This window comes from Xiphophorus hellerii, chromosome 4 (genome assembly GCF_003331165.1).
Source record: "Xiphophorus hellerii strain 12219 chromosome 4, Xiphophorus_hellerii-4.1, whole genome shotgun sequence".
NCBI classification, from domain to species: domain Eukaryota; kingdom Metazoa; phylum Chordata; class Actinopteri; order Cyprinodontiformes; family Poeciliidae; genus Xiphophorus; species Xiphophorus hellerii.
The window spans coordinates 26,663,114-26,681,729 of NC_045675.1; the positions used below are offsets into that span (position 1 = coordinate 26,663,114).

The following is an 18,616-nucleotide window of genomic DNA, read 5'->3' on the forward strand; positions in this document are numbered from 1 at the left end:
TTTACTACTACCGTGTATTTAGCTCACGCCCCTTTACTATCTTTTCACATGTTGAAAGTAGAAGTACCTTTTAATTGAAATGCAGAATGTGGCAATTTTTATCCTGTTAATCGATTGTCAGAATAATCTGCAGATTGATCGATTTCTAAAATAAATGCTGGTTGCAGCCCTAAGCTGACGCACAACTTCACACAGCGACGCCGCAGACACTCAGACCTTCTCATCCCTGCAGTGGCTCACCTTACCTGAACATTTATAGCCGAGAAACTAAAAGTTAAGAAAAAGTTTGCACCAGATTACCAGAGATTCAAACTAACGCTAGCATGCTTTACAAAGCATGATCAGACAAGTTTTTCTTTTTCCTCCCCTTCTTTCCTACTTTCAGCGCAGTCCCCGTTGAAATGTCCGACAAGGATGTTTTTGAAGAGCTGTCGTCTGAAAGCGCGTCAAACGCCAGCCTCGGCGAGCCTTGTCTCGGCATGTCCCCGGCAAACCTTGTGCATCTGCTTTCACTCAGCTCTTGTAATTTCCGAAGCATCGGGAGTCCATGAAGGCATCCAGAACACACTGGAGTGCCTCTCTCTGCCTCTGGCATCATCTGCTCATTGAGCAGGAATGCAAACATAAAGCATTGTGTTTGGGGCTTTACTGCCCGGAGTGCTTGTTTTCACTGGGATGGCACAAAAAAAAAAAGGAGAACTTGTAAAGCTGGACTCAAAATCACACACACACAAAGGCTCATGTAATAACTGCTGCTACCCAGATCTTTGGGAAAGTATGACCACCAGAGATGATTTTTTCTTGTTATTTTCAGATTCAGCTCAATAAACATCATCTTTCATCAGCTTCTGACTCCGATAGTTTTATTACCAGCCAATTAAAAGCGCGGCCGGACCTTCTCTCCGCCTCTCGTTCGGCTCGCTTCTTAAATACCAGCGAAGCTTTAAGTGAAATAATCTGCTCAGAAATCCCTTTAGGGGAATCCTGCAGGGTTTTGTTTTAACAAGCTCACAGTCAGACACACGCCGTGACCTTTTAGTGGTCCTCTCTCAGTAGTTCGCTGGAGTCAGTCTGCATTAAAGCTTCTTTTACTAAGCTACGGGCTCGGGAGATAATACCAGCCCTGAAGTACTGCTCTTCCAATCCTTTCAGCCGCTCTCCCTCCTCCACATTCATATTGATGTTTTCTTTCTCTTCTTTTTACACCGGAGTTTCTTTTGTGGTCGTTTCATTCTGCCTCTGTCAAGATTTTTCTTTCATTAGACGGGGATTATTTGTGTTCCAAAACAAGTTTGCTCATTTGGAGAGATTCGTGCTCTTGGTGTCTGGCGTCTGGCGAAGAAGAGACGAAATCTGCCCGTAGGAAGCATTCTGCGTCAGACTGCATCACGATTACTGGAGACGTTGAATTGAAATAGCGAGTCACGGCTGCGGACAGATCAAAGACATTTCTGAGTTTGATGAGCGGAGACAACTGTCATCTGATCAAATATGTCCCCGACATACACATTTTACCCTCTTTTAATGCTGTGCAAAAGTACGTACACCTTTTGAACTTTTTTTTTGTCACTTCGCAATTACACTTGATGTATTTTGTACAGCTTTATGCAATAGACTTTTATGAAGTTGTGCCTAATTGAAAGACGCCATTTAAAAATAATTTTTAAAACCCCTGCTGTCTGTTGTCTGGTCATATAGTTGTACTCTGAATACAAAAGCATCCCACTGTCCTTTGAATTTCACTTGTAGTCAAGTTAGGGTTATTTGTAGCATATTTCAACAACAAGTAATTTCAAAGTGCTTCAGATGTTAAAAACAACACAATAATCAATTATGAAACTAGTGGCAAACATTAATCATCTTAGAATAATAATCATCATCAAATATATTAATTATGTTCCAGTTGTTATCAATTAAAGACAACTCTAAACAAGTGGGGGGTTAGCCTTCATCTAAAGGGACTCAGTGTTTCATCATCCTTGCAGTTTTCTGGAAGATTGTTCCAGTTTAGAAACTGAATGCTGATTCAGTAGGCTGGAGAGATCTATGAGGTTGATACAATGGTGAACAAAGCTCTAATTTAACTTGATGTAAAGCCGTCCAGGGATGTACAAGCTAACAAAAGTGTTTGAAAGTCCGTTTTTGGAGCTACAGGGAGCCAGTGGAAAGATTTTAGAAATGTGCCCAACTTCCTGGTTTTAGTCAAAACGCAAACAACTGCGTTCTGGATCAGTTGCATTTGTCTGATATTCTTTTTTTAGGCAGACCTGTGAAGACACGGTTGCAATAATCAATATGACTTCAAATAAAAGTACAAATGAGTTTCCCTAGATCTTGCTGAGACATTCATCCTTTACTCCTGGAAATGTTCTTCAGGTGATAGAAGACCAACTTTGTAATTGTCTTTATGTGTTAGTGAAGGTTCAGGCCTGAGTTCAGCACTGCACTCACATTTTGGCCCTAATCACTACAATGTAAAATCAAGAACTGTTGCCTAGTTCCTAGTTCTTAGTACATTTGACCTGAGACAAAACAAGTATCTTTTCAGTAGGATGTAGGAGCCTGTTTCTTGAATATCTATTTTAAAAGTACTACATCTATTGACGGATTTTTTTCCACTTCTAACATGAGGAAAAGTGTCTCGTTTTCTATATTTTTGAACTTGTTTTAAGACTGGTATTTTTCGCAGTGTCGTTTCTCGTTCCAATAACCGAAGCTGTAGCAAAACATTTCTATCACTCACTGCTTTATGTTAGTTTGTAGCAAAAATAAAATCCATATGAAATACAGGGAAGTTTCTTGTTGTAGCAAGAGAAAGTGTGAAAACGCTCACTGGTGCGAGCACTTCTGCTATGTACTGTAATTTCTGTGATAGGTACAAGAAATAGAAAAGCAAATGACTATTTAAAGACAGTTATTATACAGGTTGTTGCACTAAGAGGCACACGGACCAACACACATTCCCCTGTATGTTTGCTGCAACAACCCTGTTCCCCCTCCCCTCATTACTCCCAGCCACGCAAAAACCTATATTGGTATATTTAGGCGTTCCTCCTCATTGCTCAGTCCAATAGGTTCCAAATGTCTGAACTCCATTTAGAGAAAATGGTGCATGGCTGCTTGGTTGGAGAGAGGGAGGCAATGGCTGAAGATGGAGAGATAGAGGGGGAGTTATGGGAAGCTTAAGGGTTGGGTGGGTAGTAGAGAGAGCGTTGAGTCTGAGTAGATAAAGGGAGCCTGTGAGTAGCAGTTGGCATCAAAAGCTGGGCATTCAGAACCAGAACATATACAGTATCTGCCCAGACAAACTCTGAAACAAAGATGTAGACTGGGACAGAATGGATGTACAGGAACATATGGTTAGACGCCTCAGCAGCTGATTTAACACCCCCAACCCACAACATCATCGGTAAAAAGGGGGGAAACGGAAAGAAGAAGAAGGAAAACAGGTGTCCATATTGAAAGCTGCCCACAAACACAAACACTGACTCACCGCTGCTTTCAGAGCCCGACACACCAAAGGAAATCAGCGATTCCACCTGTCTCCGCTGCACACCTACTTAAGGCAAATATCCAGAGGACGGCACACTGTGAAACACATTATTCACGCCTCAAACACACACTCCGCAGGGCCTCGCACGGAACGGAGGCGCACAGCAGGGTGATGGTTGTCACGGCGGTCTGACGCGTCGCAGTCCTCATTACTGTCCCCGTGTCAGTCTTCGGAATTCATCGCAGCGGCTCTCGGAGCCATCCAGACGCTTATTAGTTACGGAGACGGGGGAAACTTTCTGCTTTCTGCTGCTGGGAGCCTCATGAAAAATGCAGCGTACTGTACGGAAAGGTCGGAGGTTAAGTCGTATGTTTATGGAAAAGGAGAATTCGGTATCGTCCTGGGATAACCTGCCTACCGGATTGCGTTATCGACGTCATGTGTTCGTGTGGAGGATTCCCCGGATACCATTTGTCCATCTGGAGCAGCTATTAATTTTTATTAGGACGAGGAAGCCGCGGTCCGGAAATTGAGAAAGAAAGATTAATTGTCACACAAATAATTGAGATTAACGACGCCATGGTTTCTTCAGTTCAGTCTGATCCCGCTCATACTTTTTTATTAGCGCCATTATCAACTTCTATTTCAAAAATACTGTATCCCAACAAAATGCTGCCTACTGTTGTTTTTCTTAATTGAGAAGTTTGTCTTTGCAAAAAAAGAGTTTGTTTGATTACGATTTATATGCCTGAAAGAAATGACTGCAGATAAACAACTGGAATCAACCTGTAAATGGGACATTTATCAATCAATAAACCAATCAATCAAGTTTATTTGTATAGAGCTACAACTAAATTAGGGAAGAATTAACATGCGTCCATTTAGTTTCAAACAAACTAAACATTGATGAAGGCTTTTACACGTTGAGGAGGTGCAGCCAGCCTTTTGGTGCAGACATGCTCTGTTTTAATGTGTGTGATTTGTCACTTCTCAAAGAGTTGCTGGAAAGTCTTCAAAAGTTGTTGGGTTCGTGTTCATGTAATTGTCAAGCGGATCAGGAAGTGAATCATACACCAACCTATTCGGATCCCTTCAAGAAAAAAACAGACAACTAGACAGCCTAAGCATAAATAAAACAGGTAAAAGATTAAACAATAACTAGAAGTTAACAAACCTGAAATAAAACGCCCGACTCAACTGAAAATGTTTTGATTACCTTTTACCGTGAATCGGAACTGTTTAAATAAGCCGAATTGGACCGAGTTGAACCCCACACCGCCTTCCCTCGCTGACATTTTCTGGTGTTTAACGTGTGAACCAGAAAGAACGTCTTGCAGTCGTTTATTGTTCAGCTTCTATTAAGTTGCCTCGCTCCCTCCGGCGTTGCTCCATGTGCTGCAAGTGGAGCAGGGAAATGCGCGCCAGATGTGCAGAGAGTGCATCTCCAGCTCAGAGAGAAACGAGCCTGTTTTTAAACTGAAGCAATTGTTCCTTCTTCAAAACCGTCTCAAGCGGATGAAGAATCACTGTGTCCGCAAACGCATGTGCGTCTGAGTAAATTAGCCATCGCTGCATCAATTGGGGAGGGGAGAGGGCGAAGGGAGATGAAGGCTTGACCTCATAACCCGCTGCTACACTGTATTAAGCCAGAAAAAAAAAACAGACCTCGTCCTCCGACCACCGCTAATAACCAATCATCTTGTGTGGATTAACGCAAAATAGATGCTAATAACTCTTTATCAGAGAGGCCCAGGAGGATGATGGGAAAGCGTTAGACCGCACAACTCGGCAACAAAAACACTCGTTTAAATTGTGGTCGGCGAGGTTGCGGCTTATCACGAAATGCGCAGAGGCGGTAAAATGCACACGCACACACACGCCCACACACGAGCACGGCCATGTTTCTTTCCCCCACAACACGTACAGTCCAATTACAGCGAGAGGACAAGGCCCGGACCCGGCGCTCCCTCTGACCTTGTTTCAGGACAGATTGATGAGGCACCGCATCGCCCCAGCAGATCAAATATCTCCTTTCTGGCCCTCATTACCAGGTCTTGGAGAGATCTCAAGTGCTCCGCTCAGACAGCAGATCATGCTGTTCTGGTAGCCGAGCGGCAGTTATTTTTCATCCGTTTCTGCATAAATAAAAGCAGAGGTCACCGAACCTTTCATCCACGTGCTAAAGCAGACACAGCTGGCCCGACAAAGCAGGAAATAATTAGATAGCTTTTTTTTTTACTTTAACTTGTCTTGTTTGCTTTTGTTTTGATCATGTAATTAAAGAGGGAGGGGGGGAAGCGTGGGGATCATTTGATGTGGAGCGTTCCGGTGCAGATGCCGCAGAAATTGATATGGAAATCCTTGGTCTGCGTGGAGAAACTTAAGGTCGGAAGTTTAGGACGAAAGGATGATGAGCGGTGTTTGTCCTCTGCTTATTTTTTTAAATGAAAAAAAACCAAAAAAACACTAACCCCGTTTTCTCTTCTGGACTCCGCAGTTCCTCCCCAGTTTGTCAAACGGCCCACCAACATCTACGCCCACGAGTCCATGGACATCGTCTTCGAGTGCGAAGTTTCGGGCTCGCCCGCTCCCACCGTCAAGTGGGTCAAGAACGGAGACGCCGTCATCCCCAGCGACTACTTCAAGATAATTGTGAGTTCACTTTGTGCTTGATCAGTGCCTAACTGTAAGTATTTGCTTTCAGATTTATTCCGTTTTTGCCTTTTTCTCACAGTTGCATATTTCAGATCATCAAATGAATCTTTTATTTTTACGTGGAGGAATTTTGGAATGTGACAGAATCACTTTAATTCAGGCATGTTGGAAGATTTTCAAGCATGAGCAGTCTGTTCAAGGTCACTCCATTTTGGTAGGCCCAACCTCTTTCTTGTACTCCAGCAACAATAAAGCACCCCAACATTTCATGCTTTACAAACTCATAAAAGCAGAGCACTCCCTCACACTGCAGCACACTCACCTCACATTTCACCAGAAATTTTTTTTTGCCTAGAATAATATGCACCAACAAACAGAATAATGTCATTTTATTCTTGCCCCACTAAGATAGTGAACAAACGTCTCTGTTCTTGCGGAGTATGTCTTGGCCTTGGCAGATTCTCTTCGCCTTCTTCACATTGTCAGAGATGTTTTGTTTCAGTAATTTCTTGATTCTACAGATCTCACAGAGCTGTGCTATTTTATTTCTCTTTCCCTTCCCCTCGTCCTTACTCTGCAGAAGGAGCACAACCTGCAGGTTCTGGGTCTGGTCAAGTCTGACGAAGGTTTCTACCAGTGCCTGGCAGAAAACGATGCCGGCAACATCCAGTCGAGCGCGCAGCTCATCATCTTGGATCACGGTACGCCACACACTGAGACAACAAATAGTGTGCAAATCACATTTGTTAACTTGGGAAAGATGAATCAACTCCTCCTCGGGAAGATGACAAAGCTGCAAAATTGCTACAATGTAATCAATATCAGAGCCAGAGTCTGATCGGGTTTTCGCACAGCTACACAAGGCTATTTAGAAATGCAGGCAGGTTGAATATCAGCAGTGATTATCTCTTTGCTTGTTACACCTGAGTTTTCTTCCAGGGAGAAGAGATTGCTTAATGCTTTACATCTTTGTGAAAATGCTTTACACAATCCCAAACAAACAAAAGAAAGGGCAGTCGGAAGTTTTTGGAGGAAGACAGCAGAAGTTCTCTTTCCGAATCCTTTCAGACATGAAAGGCCGAGCGGTCGGCTTGCTGTGCTGCGTCGCCTCTTTTAAAGATGCGTTAATTGATTGTTGGGACTCTGCACATCTGTGGAAATGGAAAACAAAAAAAAACAACAACAATGATATGAAACCTTCAGGGTCCTGTTAAAACAGAGGCGAGTCCAAAACCAGAACTAAATCGTGTTCTTTTTGCACGCAGTCCGTTATACATCCAGGGTTACAGAAATGTTTGTGCCATTTAAACCCAAAAAATCTAAAGACGGTGGATTTTCAGATGCTCTTTTAACAAGAAGATGTTGCTCAACAAAATAAAATAATAGAGGAAATACATTAGGAGAATAATTATAAAGTGTAAGAAAGAAGCAACTAAATCTTTCTGCAGCTCCTGTGCTGACTATAGAATCTCCTGTTGGTTATTTCTGGTACTGAAAACACTAATGACACTTTTCCACCGACCCGGTCCAGAGTCCATTTCAGTTCTTCAATGTTATTTTGAACAGGTGTTGCATGTTTATACTGAAAGAACAATGTTCCCAAACACTAAATCTGATTCCAGTCAGACACACTGATCGTTCAACATAAACGGTGAAGTCACCCCGTGGTAAAACTGAAGATAATGCAACAGTCAGCATGGTGGCAAACATTAGGCGCACAGGCCATCCGCCATCTTGCTTCTACGCTCTTTTTCCATATTGTGTCATACCACCTGTTGGTGACACATGCCTGGTTCTCAAAGTAGATGGAAACAGGTTTTGGCTTTCCACAAAACAGCCAAGCACTCAAACCAGATCTGTCCTAGCATCATTTTGGATGAGCATTTGATGAGGACATTGTGTATTGTTGTGATTGAAAACCATTAATTTTGACAAGATTCAAAGACATTAGTGAGATTATTCATTATTAGACATTAAGTGATTGCAAAGCATTTGGTCTGAGCCCATGACTGCACCAAGGTTATCTGAGATGCTGTTTGATTCTTAGCCTCATTGGGTTTTGATTGTTGATCCCTGACCATTAATGTTTGGGATCAGAAATAGTTATGTCTTTCTTATCTGCATTAAGCTGGAGGACATGCTGACACCTTTACTTATTCATAGTATGGACAATAACACACAGTAAATGTAAAAGACTGTGGTCTATATGGTAGCCTGGATTTATGAAACGGTGTGTTTTCAGTATGTGCTAGGAGACGGTATCTATTATGCTCTACTATCTTATCTAGGGCAGGAAATGTACAGTATGTTGAATAAAAGCAGTCTTCCTTCCAACATATATACAGCAAAATCCAAATCAATTCAGCAGACTACTAAAAGGTCCAACCCACTTCAATCCCTATCTTATAAAGAACTTTCTGCTTTTAAAGTGACTGTAACTTGCCGGCTACAGCTTAAGCACGGCACATTAAAAGCAAAAGATTAATTTCAATTTCCAGGAGCTTCAGAGTGAAACTAAAGGAGGACAAGGACTGGAGATAAAGACCATATACAAGAGAGGAAAAAAACCCCAACAGAAACAACAAAGGAAAACACATTAATCGTTTTTTTTGTTGTTTTTTAGATATTTTTCATTCCATTAACAGTGACAGCAGGAGAGAAACAACTTGAATTTAAGTGAAACACACTTCCATGAATCACAGAATATGAGCTGGAATATATAATAGTGATAAATGTAATTAAGACAAAGCAACCCTTATTAAGCAGAAATCAGTTTTATTGTCTCTGTCATATCCTGTTGAGCACAGTGATGAAGTTTAATCAAGCATGACCCCGGCCTGGCCTGGCTCCACTTGAAGCAGGTGGTGAATGAATGAGCGACTGGTGCCACCCCCGGCTGTGCCGTCCCTACTGATTGGAAAACATTAAGTCAGAAATAATGATGACCCGCAGCTCACTGTGTATTTGTGTTTGACGCTATTGATAAGAGTCAGGCTACTTTACATGGCCCCAAGTCTTCTTTTTTTTTTGCTCCCTCTCCTTTTTGTTTGAGTTGTAGATAAATGGGATGAATTACAAAGGCAGCTGGCCTTGTACATGGAGGTCTGCCTTCAGCAAAGCTTTGAATAAATTAATCTCTTCTTAATCCACAAAGAAATCACAGAGAATCTTTGCCTTTCTTGCTTCTGTGAGTGTTTACTTCTGCGTCAGTCAGAGTAATTCTCGCCTGCCTGTATCTGAACCTCCCTAATGTTTTCATCAGTTCACTGTCCAGTAGTCATCAGAAACTGATTGAAGATTCAGACAAAATGAAGGTTTGGGATGATTTTAATTCAGTTTTCTAACATTTTTGTCCCCTTAAAATCACAAACTTCAATTAACTTTCTTGGGATTTCACTTGATTGACCAATGCGAAGTGGGGAATTTCATAAAGTGGATGAAAACAAGTGAGACATGAACTTGTATTCAGAGCCCTTTACTCAAATCCCTCCAAGTAAACCAGAAGTCCTTTGTTTAATAGAGTTTGCCTGTGTTTGATTTAATCCCAAAGCCTCAGAGGTTTGTTAGAGACACATGATCATGAAGACCAAGGAACCCAGCGGGAGCAGTTCAAGGAGAATATTAAAGCAGATGGGTTGCAAAACATTACCCTAAGCTCTGAACATTTCACTGATCAGGCATCATCATTCTCTTCTAATGAAAAAAATATGGTACATCTGCAAAATTACAAAGAAATGGTTGTCCACCTGGACTTACGGTATATTGAACAAAAGTGGCCCGAGAAGGGAGCCTTGAGGAACCCCTAATGCCGTCTTTGTTCCATCAGTGCTGAGTGTAACGGATACTGCCACCACAGGATTCTTGTCTTACTGAAGAAAGGCATCCCCAACAGGAAAAGGAAGGAGTTGATAGGATGATAGATGGAGGTAAATACAGGGTAGAAAGTCTATTAGAGCAGGTTACAGACCTGAGACAGGATAGAGGTTCACCTTGTAGGACAATATCCCTAAACATACAACAGGAGCTGTAATAGAGAAATGCAAACAACTCTGTTCAGGTTTTTATTTGGAAACAACCTTGTTGTCTCTGCACTGACACACTCAAAGCAGAAATATTTGCTTCCTGAATGAACACCCCAAAAATTCATTGGACTTTAGGTTATTTTTCCACAAATCAAGTGCAGTAGCAATCATATCTCTCTCCATCAAAGTCTCTGTTGACACCTCTTCTGTTCATTTTGACTATGAAAGCATACAGTCCTGAAGCCATCTGTCACCCTTCCTCACACTATTCACTCTTCCTGCTTTTCACAGCCACCTGCTCCCAGCAATAATCCAGCGCACTGGGCTTTGTGTTAATTGTGCTCCGCTTGATATCTTCTCCTTACATGGACCCTCCGCCCCCTCCGTCACAGCCGGACGTCTTTGTCCACTTCACCAACCCTCGGCGGCCGCAGTCAGGTGTCCCGCGCACACCTGCCGGGCTCGAATCTTTCCAAAACGGGGCCAGACAAACAACCCGCGCGTCTGGCTGCCTCGCCATCGGCTGAAATAAGCCGGTCGACTCGCCGCTGAGATAAAGTCGTCTTCACCCCCTGCAGGGAAATCGATGAGCGTGAGCTGCATCTAAATACCCAGTGGCTGCGAGTTGGCTAATATTAATTAGTGCCATAATCTTTGCATCTTGACACCGCCAGCTGCAGTTAAATGTGGATCAGGTGATGAATCCCACTTGTGGGTGTTTGCAGTGGAAAAGAAAAGGTCAGCTGTTAGCGTATGTGTACCAATCTGGATGTTATTTATAGTGATACGTGCTCTGCAACAGTCTTCTTGTGTATGGCAGAGAGCTTAGGCTGCATATATTTTGTAGTGTTTGTTACATGCTACAAATCTGCTGGCCCGCAAATGAGCTAGCAGCATAGTTTTTAGCATTTTTGCTAAAATTGTTAAACACTTAGCTTCTCCTAAATAAATGTTTTCAGATAAATACTAGAGTGCTAATTTACTTGTCAGTTTTAGAATCTTTCAGCTGAATAAAGCTAGAAATGTGTTGAGGTTTTGGTTATTGACTATTAAAAATTCTTCATGTAGTTAGACATTTACATACATAGTGTTATTTTAAAGTGGGTGAAGATTGTTTACGCAGCAGATCTGTTTCCTCTTCTGACGGTTTCTCTCCCTTTTTTTTCCAAGAAACTTTATTGAGCAAGTAGGAATGTACGACAAACAACAACACTTGTATAAACAAACAACCAATTGTTTTGAGAGACGTTATAATGTTCTCCTTGTGATGCATGATGACTATCAATATGCCTGAATTTAGCGCTTTAGCGTTAGCTTCAGTTAAATACCATGTTCGTATAGGGCGTTAGCATTAGTTTAGCTAATGTTTATGGCTTTAGAGTTACTAACATTTTTGTTAGGGATTCCTGCCACTGACACGTCGATATAGTAAATATTCAGCATTAACATGATTATGACTCACTTTGGATTAGTCAAAACCCAAAGAAAGAAAATGAAAGACCTTGTGTTTTGTAAGTGCAGCTGGCATTGTTTTTTTTTTCTTAAAAAAATAACAGACTGGTGTAATTTTGTGGCTTGAGTAAGAATTTAATTCATCTGAATAATAAATGAGTATAGAAAAAAAAAAGTCCTTTTGAGTTTAAAAAGTCAAAGTCCGAGTTCGTGCCACAATGAAATCACTCGAGGTGCTTGGACGTTCCTGACTCATGTGCAACATGAGTCGAGTAGTTGCAAACAGATGTGGACAAACAACGGCTCAAATGTTAAAATAAATTACCTCAAGGTGACCTAATTGCGCCTTGTCATGCAATCCTTTTCAATGTTATTTTTCTTCTTCTAGTCTTTGGTTCTTCTATCCAGACTTTTCAACTTTTGCTAGCTTGATTTTCCAATTCCAGCTGATTTTTGCTGTGGCTCCAGAATAAGTTGATGAGGAATCCGTAGTGGGATTTATTCCTTTTTCTCTTCCATAACAACTCTGCCCATCTTTTTTTCCTCACCGCGCTATAAATACAACCTCTAATGGGCGTCGCGCTCATGTTTGATATGCGCTGTCCTCATGGAGGCCTTATCGTCACAACAATCCTGATGGAAGTTGGTCAGCTGCAGAGAGTATTGCTATTTAAGGGATTATCGTCACATGTCCTCTACAGATGGCATGCAGAAACAATAAGGCATTTTCCAGGCACATGAGATGCGTTTATACAAGCAAACCAAATCAAATAGGCTGCAATTACTGCTTTAAGGAGACAGGCAGTATTTTTTTTAACTTTTTTATTTTTTTACTTTTTCTACAAAGAATACAGAAAGACTAGGGCTGGTTCATTTGGAAAAGTTGGATTTCTATTCAGAGGACATGCATTTTCTTACATGTTTTGATTTGATTCAGAACATTTCTCGTTTCTTGGAATTGAATGTACATCCAAATGTATAATAAACCAAAGAAGAAAAAGTCCAGTTTGCATAGAAGCTTATGAGCTCAAAAAGTGTTAATGTAAACATTTATGACCATAAATGTCTTAACATATTTCAGAAAACGTGGGGCAAATTTGCATTTAGAAAGAAAAGGAGCATGCGTTCTGTTATTTTCCAACATAAATTCACGATGTACATCCATTTGCATCTCGATACCATTACTTCTTTCTTTTGTTCCTTCCATTTGCTAAAGTATGAAACTCCCTGCATCTTTTCTTCATTTTCGGAGCCGTTCCCACGGCTCGCATGAATGCAAGATGTGGCATGTAAACGATGGGAGTGTGGTGATGTACAGGAAGTTGGACTTACATGCGCCTACTCATACGGTTGGATCTTCTTGTTCTTCCAGCGTGTTTCAGCTGAGGCTGTTGAAATTCGTAGAGTCAAATGAATTAAAGAAATCCTTTTTAAAAAAAACATGTTTGCGACTCGAGGCTGCGGCAGGAATTTTTCACTGTGAGCCCTGATTCAGGTGTCAAGATGACATATTTCTGATGCAAATGCATCTATTGGAGCTTTTGTATTTTCCTCAAACAGACACATGCTCCTGCTGCCTTTGATCCCTTCCACCTATCATTTCTTGCTCTACCTAAAGCACTACTTTATTTCCTTGTTTTACCCTTTCATCACTCTCCGCCGCAATTAGTTTCCCCCACTATGGAAATTTATTGCAGCAAACGCTAACATCTCATCTCCACCAAAGTTTCCTGCTTTAAACTCCAGATTCCTGTGTGGTTTTTTTTACAATCAGAACCTCTGCTTTAAGAGACGCTGAGGATTAAACACAGCGTTACTTGATAACTTTATAAAATCAGCAACTTTAGGGTAGATTTTTCTGTGAGTATAAGCATTTTTTGATGTAGTACTGGGAAAGCTACTTCTAAATGAAGCCCACATGAGCTATGTTTGTAAGCTAATGCATGGCACATTTAATCAGTCGTCAACTTTGCTTGAAGCTGCTTTGCTACAGTCACCGTATGAAAAAGGGCATGAGATAAAATGCTCTGGTTCTTTCCCATCATAGCCACAAACAAAATGTGCAGTTAGTTTTTCCTATTAAAATAAATGTGAAGTGTTAGAACATCACCAAATATTTTAGAAACGCAATTGTTAGTTCTCATCAATCTGTGAAGAGGTTTAATGTAATTTAAAGGTGCTTACATTCGAGACGATAACAGATATGCTTTGGGGAAAAAACGTCTCCGAAGGCATTTTATAATTAGTGTGTTACTTAGCAATAATTTAGAATGACCAAAGGCGCCATATTCAGCCAAAACCTTTTTTTAACTCTGCCATTCAAGGTTCTGGGTAAACACAAAATTGTTTCTACATAGAAATGCCCTTGATTACACAAAAAGAAACTACCAACACAGAAGAAGGTGTGAAGATTGTGCTCCTTTACACAAAGTTACTTTTTATTCATCTACACAATTTCCAGACGCTTACAGCAGTCGCAGTTACCATGGTAAGCACAGTGGTGGAGGGTTGATGGTTTTGTTTTATAAGCTGTCATGTCACCAGCATGAACTCCTTATTATACTAAAGTGTTCAAGGAGTAAATGTGAAGCCAGGTTTCCAATGTGGGTGCGCATTTATCGTATCGTTTATCATTTATTGTGAAATAATTGTTATCATGATCAGAATTTTTTTTTTGTATTATTGTTTCAAATACATTTCAACTAATGATTCTAATTAAAAAACAAAACTGCCAGCATTAATGGAAATCTTATTTTTACTATTTTCTTCAATATTTATTCCTCAAGAGCAACAATAAATACCAGTAAATTTTAAAATGCAGTTACTCTTTGCAGGTTAGTGATTAAACTCTCACTTATTTAAGTAAGTAGCATCCTGAAGACACCTGTGTCAAATGGGAATTATTTTCAAGAGCAGTATTTGTGCTTGTGGCGCTCTGAACGCTGTGCCATGCAGTCACAGTTACCGAAAAAATAAGTAATAACAGTACCAGTAAATATTGCAATAAAGTTTTTGTTCCCAGTAGGTGACGCTTGTCTAAATGAGCGTGATGCTATGGGAAAATGTTCTTAAACGCTGGAGCTGATCAATATTTATGCACTAGCTCAGCCAATGGTTAACTAATGTGTTGAAACAAGGAACCGAGGCACGTTGGTATAGAAACATAATCTAAAAATCTGGCTAATAAACAGATTTGTTAGCCAGATAATCGTGATGTGATTTATTACACACTTATGTGACTGTGTTTCCTCAGAAACAACTTACTCAAATACTCACAGAGTGCAGAATAAACACAGACTGGAAAGACCCGATAGCCAGAGGCGATTCTTTCAACATAGCGAGCATCAAAAAGACAAAGGAATCAGAACTCCTATAGTTATCTCGGCCTTAAGGGGCATTTAGCCCCATCTGATATGTGCAGAAAATTTGTACCGAGAACATGTAATCAAATATTAAGAATCCATTGTTTGTGACTCAAGCACTAGCAATTTAGTTTTTAACTTTACACAAGAGATGCTGCCTACTTGCCTAGATCTTCCGCAGTGAACACTTGCAACAATGCAGCTAAGGAGAGTTTTGTGTACAAGCATGTCTTGATGCTTGCGCTTCATATTCTCCTTTTTTCTGTTCTTGAAACAGACATCGTGATGTGTAGAAGAAGTTGAAATACGACAAGAGACTTTTCAAAGATGTTCTCTTATGTCCCCGTTCTGCTATCAACGTACCATCCCACCTGCTAGTTTTGAGAAAGAAAAAAAATCATATCATATAAAATGTAACTGGATCACGATTAAACAACAAAGAACCAATAGTTTCCATTTCAGCAGGCAAAGAAGTGAGAAAAAGAGTAGATTTGTGACTGACGAGTCGCAGAGGAGGGATTTCCCCCCCCTTTCTTTCTACTACTGGAGAGCACCATCCTTATTCCCAGTTCAAATCAAGAAGTGAGAATGGGCTGCTAAAAGACCCCGCCCTCCTGCCAGACTCTGCACAGAATAAAAGCCCAAGCGCTCTTCAGGGAATACGGTGTGCTTCATCATCTGCTAGCAGGGTCAAAACCAGGCCAGCAGGAGCCGCCGCGCAACGTCGTGAGCCTGTGAATGTGTCAGCACCGTGTTTTCCGCTGGCGTTGGAAGTGTGGCCGGAACAGCAGGCATTCGAGTCAGCAGTTAAACAACGTGGGACGGGTACTGCTGGAAATCACATGTTACGCATGCAAGCTACCCCACAAATATGATAAATTTCTGACCTTTGATTCAAAACTTCAGACAGGAACGCACGAGTACATCAGTTGCAATTTTTTATCGCTTTTTGGTCTGTTCAGTCAGTCATATTTGACTTATAGAGGTTTATAGCTGCATGAAATGGGGGTCAGATGATAGAAATTATAATGTTTTGACATCACTTCCTGTTATTTGCATGCAGTTTTTGTTATATACTACATGTGTATCTTGATGAAGTGTGCAAAAATGTATATGCTGAATGATCAACTGCGCATCATCATTCCAGTTGCCAAATATTTGGTGGAAGATGAGGCTAATACCTTTGGTTCACAGCCACTTCAAGCATTTGGCATGCTGAGGTGAGATGCATCGCAGCAGATATTATGAGATCATAGGAAGAATTTTCTTGTAGCTTTTACCCCTTAATATTTGCCTTGAATTACAATAAATTGCGTTGCACTGGTGCATATTTGCAATGTACTGGTGGGCCCCTTGTGTTTATGGTTAATTAGGGACCTGCTGCACATGAATAGCTAAGTTACGCAAATATTTGAGACCCCTTCTAAAAATGTTTGCCTTGTTAATATGCAATAATATTAACAACTCAATAAGTATGCAATAATATGAACAGCGGAGACTATCTTAGCACTAACGCAGAAGCTAATATCTGCAGTCTTCCTTAATTCTTCTCTTGGGTACAGCCAATCAGCTCCAAGAACAACAAATCGTGCTACTGGATTGGCTACTTTGCAAACGCCAGCCTATAGCGTGTCAAGTAGCACTCCAACCTATGTGTTTCAACTTCCCAAGGCGAATTTTTGGAATGTGTTAGATATGCTCTACATGAAAAAAAAAATCCGTAAATATTTTAGAGTTATGTTACACAGGAAAATCTGCGAATACTGAACCGCGAATAGTCCGGGGTCAACTGCATCTGGTGTCTCTTCTAAGTTGAGACAATAAAAATGCAGAATCTTGTTCAACAAAAGAAAGAAACATATATATATATATATATATAAATCTGGAAGCATGGTCTATCTCCTAAATTAATGATGGGTTCTCATTTAAGGATTTTAAAATTGTAGAAGACGACATATTTTTGTGGATTTTCTTGTTATGGTATTTGTAGCCTCTTCTCTCATTTAAGGACCAATCACACACCACCAAGTATGGGATTCATGTTCAATAATCCAGCTTTGCAGCAATTGTACGTTTATCTCGGGTAGCCAAAATCGGATTGCAGATAAGTCTGGTGAAGATGCGTCTCAACTTTATATTTCATCGCTACGTTCTCAGTAAAGATCAAAGAAATGTATTTGGAAAGTTTTAGGAGGGGAATTCTTTAAATATTCTCTCTCAATAGCTTTCCTTTATTTTAAACAAGAATCTTTTTTTCTCCCCAAGCTGCAAGCTCCCCTGCTGCTTCCTGGGATTTAGTTACACAATACGACATCCTGAGAACTGCAGCATAATGGGAAGTTTGACTATGTGGATAATGCAATGAGGCAGAGATGCTTTATTCTATACGGATGTAAACACAGATTAATGAGAAACTTTGGGATATTTGGGCTCTAACATTTTCTTGTGACTGCTCCCAAACAAATTCCTCATCTTATTTCAAAGGGGTTTCGTTCTTAGTTTGGGGGTAGCCAGTTATTCTGGGTCTCTCTTTCATAGCTGTAACTCCTAAAATTAATTATTTCTGTAGATGTGATGATGATGAACTACAGAATAAAGTGATTAATCGAGAAGAAGGATGGGAAGCCTCGAAGGGAGAAAGAGTCTCTCATTACCAGTCAGTGTAAGTTGATAAAGTGGAGCCAGAGGACTTACGAGTACATTGATTAAAAACTGACTATCAGTATCAGTTGCACTCACCAAAAATGTTTAGTATGTAGCTTACAAGCTGCCAACATTGAAGAAATATGGGGAGATTGTCAGGTTTAGACGTTTTGCCCTAATGAAAGATGATGAGTCGACTTTTGTTCCATCCCTCAGAGACGCCTACGGAGGTCGCCGCAAACTCGTAACCACTTCCTGAATACATGGGATTCAGGAAGAAGTGCGATTAGCTGTGTTTCCATTAACCATGGAATTGCGCAAATAGAAACTGTGAAAATAAATTTGCTTAATGGAAACCTGGCAATTTCGAAAAGACGTACGTTTTTTGAGAAAAGGTGGTTTCTCAGCCGTATCAAAATAGATGTACTTCACGGAACTGCAATGGAAACACTTTTTCGCATCACACAACACGTGATCAACAGCCAAAGGTTACTACTGGCGAAAACCACGAAGAAGATGACAGGAAGTAGTCTTCTTTGTGGTTTGCAGTCTGTTTTTTTTACACTGTAACACTGTAATTGCAACTTCCCCAAAATGCAGCATTCGTAGCCTGTCCCAAGTATATGAAGCTTGTCGTTCCAACACCTGAATAAGACACCAAAGTCTCCTCTGATGGTTGTTAGATGATGAACGCCATAGCCATGGCTGAATTATGAATATATTTAAAGTAGCTGCTTACATCCGTCGCCACAGGGATTTTTAATGACACGACACGTGAGCAAGGAATTTTAATTTTGTTTTGGGGAGGGGAGTTGCAACTGTTTTGTATTTAATGAAAACACAGCAATTGCAAAATTGTGTTGTTTGTTGGGGGCGGGTTGGCATTAGCAGAATATGGTCAGAGATTTGTGCTCAATTGTAATTTAAATGCAGCCATTGAAAACCTAAGGGTTTAATACAAAGCAAAGACAGCAGCAGCAACAGAGAGG

The 18,616-nt window shown here is 40.7% G+C and overlaps 1 protein-coding gene across 14 annotated transcripts in view; it reads left to right on the top strand.

Moving 5' to 3' along the window:
- neo1a (neogenin 1a) overlaps positions 1 to 18,616 on the top strand; it is a 209,005-nt gene that overhangs the window by 139,440 nt on the left and 50,949 nt on the right. For all 14 annotated transcript variants that reach the window (XM_032560380.1, XM_032560379.1, XM_032560376.1 and 11 more), the window contains 2 exons: positions 5,991 to 6,145; positions 6,729 to 6,849. In XM_032560380.1, the coding sequence (XP_032416271.1) occupies positions 5,991 to 6,145; positions 6,729 to 6,849 (276 nt within the window). The remainder of the gene's footprint in view (positions 1 to 5,990; positions 6,146 to 6,728; positions 6,850 to 18,616) is intronic.